General features: G+C 38.4%; 1 protein-coding gene across 1 annotated transcript in view; it reads right to left on the bottom strand.

Annotated features, from left to right (window-relative positions):
• Positions 1 to 3,378, bottom strand: part of LOC119595267 (transcription factor TBF1-like) — a 16,102-nt gene extending 12,724 nt beyond the window's left edge. The window contains exon 1 of the mRNA XM_037944427.1: positions 3,274 to 3,378. Within this exon, the coding sequence (XP_037800355.1) occupies positions 3,274 to 3,378 (105 nt within the window). The remainder of the gene's footprint in view (positions 1 to 3,273) is intronic.
• Positions 3,379 to 4,864: the final 1,486 nt, after the last annotated feature.

The following is a 4,864-nucleotide window of genomic DNA, read 5'->3' as shown; positions in this document are numbered from 1 at the left end:
AAAGAAAGGGTTTTTCCCTTCCCCGGGAAAAAATTTTTTGATTTTTCTTTTTTTTTCCTCGCCTTGAAATGCACCCATTTGTCTTATTCTTTTTGGGTCTTTTCATTCATCAATCATTCCCCCTTTTTCAATATCTTCAACTATTTTTTCCGTCCCCCCCCCCCCTCCACAAAAGATCTTTGTTAACGGATACTGCGCTACCGGGGACCCCTGGATGGAAGGAGACCGCTCGGGGATCAAGTATGAGAGGATTGGAATGGGGGCCAACCGCGGGGAAAACCCCACATTCCCTTCCTAAATTTTCCACGCGCTTTCCCCCTGCGCAAAGGCCTCGTCAGGTAGGCTGCATTTCGGGTTTCCCCCTTGGGGCAGGGGGTTGGGGGTGGGGGTTCTTTTTATTTTCCCTTCCCTTTTTTCTCTTTTTCTTTTGTATATTTTTTTTCTTTTCTTTTCGGGTTGGTTTTTTAAAGGTTTTTGAAATGGGGGGTTTTTTTTGTTATTTTTATTTTGTGTTCTATGTTTTGTTGTTGTACTCTTGAAAAAATTTCGAAATTATTTTTTTATTGGTTTATTATTGTAAGTTAAAAATAAAAAATGTATTATATAATATTATTTAAAATTTATTATTTTTATGGGTATATTTTTTTATTTGGTTTTATATTTTTTGATTATTATTTTTTTGGATATATATATATTTTTTGGTTTTTTTTATTTAGGGTTTGTTTTTATTTGGATATTATAATTTTTTTTGTTTTTTTTTTTGTTTTTTTTTTTTGTTATTATTTTTTTTGTTTTTTATTTATTTTGTTTTTATTTTTTTTTTTATATAAAAATTTTTTTTTTTTTTTAATATAATATTTTTTAATTATATTTTTAAATTTTTTTTATTTAATTATATAATATTTAATTTTATTTATATTTTAATATTTTATTATTCTATATTTATTTAATTTTATTTTTTCCAAAAAATATATTTTATTTTTTTTTTAAAAAATTATATTTTAAAAAATTTAAATTTTTTTTAATTAAAAATTTTATTTTCTTTTAAAAAATTTTTTTTTTTATTTTTTTTTTTTAAAAATTTAAAAAAAATAATTTTTTTTTTTTTTAAAATTTAATTAATTTTTAATATTTATTTTTTTTTTTTTTTTTATTTTTTTATTTTTTTTTTTTTTTTCTTAAAAATTTTTTAAATTTTAAATCCTTTTTTAATTTTTTTTATTTATTAAAATTTATTTCTTTCTTATTTTTTTTTCTTTTTGCTTTTTTTATTTTTTATATTATATATTTAAAATTATATATTTTTTTTAAAATTTTTTATATTATACTATCTTCAAAACAAAATCAAACATATAATAAATATAATAATATATTTAAAATTATTATTTATTATATTTTAATATATATATATATATATTTATAATAAATTTAAATCTATATATAAAATTTTTTTTTATATTAAATAATAATTTATAATATTATATTATATATTTATATAAAAAATATAAAAATATTAAATAAATAATATTTTATATTATAATATATATTATATATTATTTTTAAATTTTTAAATATTATTTTATATTATATATTTATAATATATTATAAATTAAATAAATAAAATTTATTATAAATTTTTTTTTTTTTTTTTTTTTTTTTTTCTTTTTTTGTTTAACCTTTTTTCTTTCTTTTTTTTTTTTTTTTTCTCCTTTTCTTTCTTTTCTCTTTTTTTTCTTTTCTCTTCTTTTTCTTTCTTTTTTTCTTTTTTTTTTTTTTTTTTTTTCCTTCTTTTTTTTTCCCCCTTCTCTCTCTTCTCTCTCTCTCTTCTTTTTCCTCTCTCTCCTTCTCTCTCTTTCTCCTTTCTCTCTTTCTTCTCTCTCTCCTTCCTTCTCTCCTCTCTCTCTCCTCTCTTTCTTTTTCCTCTTTTTTCTTCTCTCCTCTCTCTTTTTCTCTCTCTCTCTTCTCTTCTTCTTCTCTCTCTCTCTCTCTTTCCCCCTTCTCTCTCTCTTTCTCTCTCTCTCTCTCCTCTCTCTTCTCTCTCTGTCTCTCTCTTTCTTCTTTCTCTCTCTCTCCTCTCTCTCTCTTCTCTCTCTCTCTCTCTCCTCTCCCCTCTTTTCCTCCTTCTCTCCTCTCCTCTCTCCTCTCTCCTCCTCTCCCCTTCCTCTTCCTTCCCTCCCTTCTCCCCTCCCCCTTTCCCCTCCCCCTTCCCTCCCCCTCCCCCTCCCTCCCTCCCGCCTCCCTCCGCCCTCTCCCTCCGTCCCCCTCTCTCTCTCTCTCTCTCTCTCTCTCTCTCTCTCTCTCTCTCCTCCCCCCTCTCCTCTCTCTCTCTCCTCTCCCTCTCTCTCTCTCTTCTCTCTCCCCTCTCTCCTCTCTCTCCTCTCTCCTCTCTCTTCCCCTCTCTCTCTCTCTCTCTCTCCTTTCTCTCTCCTTCTCTCTCTTCTCTCTCTCTCTCTCTCCCCCCTTCCTCTCTTCTTCTTTTCCCCCTCTTCTCTCTCTCTCTTTCTCTCTCTCCCTCTCTCTCTCTTCTTCTCCCTCTCTCTCTCTCTCTCTCCCCTCTCTCTTTTCTCCTCTTTTTCTCTCTCTCTCTCTCTTTCTCTTTCTTTTTTTTTTCCCCCCCCCTCTCTTACCCGAGCTTTTCCCCCCCCTGCCCTGTCCTCTTTCTTACTCTTTTTTCTCTTTTCTTCCTCCTACTTTACTTCAACCCTCCGTTTATTCACCCTTTTATCTTTTTCTCTATTAATCCACCCATTAAAACGGTCATCTATCTACCGCCATCATCTCCACCATCCGGCCTTTACATGCCAGCCACCTGGGCCCCCACCCCCCCCTTCCCACCCAATCGTCCCCTCCCCTTCCCCCCTCCCCCTTCCCCCCCGCCCCCCCTAAAACCCCTTCGTCCCCCTCCTCCCTCCCAGCCGCCTTCCCGGCTCCACATTATCCCCGTTCTTTCGTCTCTCCCTCTTTCCCCCCCCCTTCCGCACTTTCCTCACCTCCCCACTATCCCCCCCCCCCACTCACCCCGCCCTTCCCCTCCCGCCTACTTTGATTCTCCCGCTACCCCCATCCCCTCCCCCTTTACTCTGTTTCCCCCCCTCCCTTCCCCCTCCTCCCCTCCCCTTCACTCTGTTCCCTCCCTCCCTCCCCCACCCCTCCTCCCCTTCCCTGTTTCCCTCCCTCTCCTTCTCCCCATCCTCCTCCTCCCCTTCACTCTGTTCCCTCCCTCTCCTTCTCCTCCCCACGTCCTCTCTCGGAGCCCCAACCCATGAAGCCTACGTGGTGTGACGCACCAGTCTGTTTAAGGAAGGTAGCTGCATAAACCAAGCACGCCCACCCACTGAACCACGCCCATGCAGCTGCAGTTGAAGAAGACACGTGCATGCTCGTCTGACAAGCAAAGCGGTAGGGGTAGGGGAAGGGGGTATGAGCTGCGTGGATAGCAGGATAGGCAAAGGTGAGAGTGGATAGGGACTACATTTTGAGCATTAAAGGGTAGGCTATGGAGTTGGAAGAGTGTGGATGGAGGGAGAGTGAGATGGCAACAGCGATACTGATGACGTTGATAGTGATTGACAGTAATGATGGCGATAATGATAATGTTATTGAGAGTATTTCGAGAAGTTGTTGCTACAGAAGTAATCTTGCCACTTTACAACTGGGGTACTCAACTTGGGGTACATGCACCTTGAGCGGTACATTTGCACTTCTCAAAGAGTATACAGGAGTTGAAAACAATAACCATATTGTACACTGCCAAACAGTGTGCAGTGTACAGTATACACCAGAGATCCTTAGTTCATATGGACACACGGGAACGTACAAGAAAGTTAAATCATATTGTACCACATTTTGGCTCGCAGGGGTTTACGTGAACCGACGGATATAATTATCATGTCAATCTTACCGTGTCATTAGCAAAGTTTTTCCCATTAATTTCTTTGGGGTGGGAGCGAGGGGTTAATAACATTATTCACGGGTTTTCCTACACTAAGGGTTTCGGGGAAATCTTTCATGCTTTCACTTCGGGCAACTTGTGAAAATCTTTTCTCGCGCTTTGAATTTATTTTTCGTGTGAAAGGGAGAGAGGCAGGCAGACAGTAGTGAAGAGGAGGAGGAGGGAGAGTGAAGGAGGCAGGGAACGAAGGATGGATGGAATGATGGAAGAAAGAAAGAAGAGAAAAGAGAAAGGGAAAAGGGGAGAAAGGGAAGAGAGAAGAGGGGGAGAGGAGAGAGAAGAAAAGGAAGGAGAGGAGAGAGGGGAGAGGAGAGGAGGAGACAGAGAAAGGAAAAGAGAGAAAGAAAAAAAAAGAGGCAAGAGAGAAGGGGAAAAAAGAGAAGGAGGAAGGAAAGAGAGAATAAGAAAAAAGAAAAAAAAAAAAAAAAAAAAAAGGAAAAGAAAGAGAGAGAAGGGGGGGAAAAGAAGAAGGGAAAAAAAAAAAAAGGGAAAAATAGAAAAGAAAAACAACAATTTTCAGTGTTCTTGGTGTGGCCGCGTGCAGGGGATTTCCCCGTCCGAACTCCTGCGTTGAGATCCTTCGCTGCAGGCGGGGGTAGAGGAGCAATAGTGGGGGGTGGGGGGTACTTAGAGGAGAGGAGGGGGAGGAGAAAAAAGAGAACAAGAGGAGGAGGAGAGAGAGCAAGGGGAGGAAGAGGAGGAGGAGGAGAGAAAGCAAGGGGAGGAAGAGGAAGAGGAAGAAGAAGAATAAAAAGAGAAGAAGAGGTTGAACAAGAAGAGTGGAGGGGGAGAAGAGCAACTAGGTGAGAAGGATGAGGAGAGGGGGATGGTTGAGGTTAAAGAGGAGGAGGCGGAGGAGGAGGTTGGTGGGTTGAAGGAGGAATGGGATAGACGGGGGGGGGGGGGGAAAAG

Source organism: Penaeus monodon, chromosome 35 (genome assembly GCF_015228065.2).
Source record: "Penaeus monodon isolate SGIC_2016 chromosome 35, NSTDA_Pmon_1, whole genome shotgun sequence".
NCBI classification, from domain to species: domain Eukaryota; kingdom Metazoa; phylum Arthropoda; class Malacostraca; order Decapoda; family Penaeidae; genus Penaeus; species Penaeus monodon.
The sequence above is the reverse complement of the archived record's forward strand: the minus strand, read 5'-3'. Positions and strand labels throughout refer to the sequence as shown.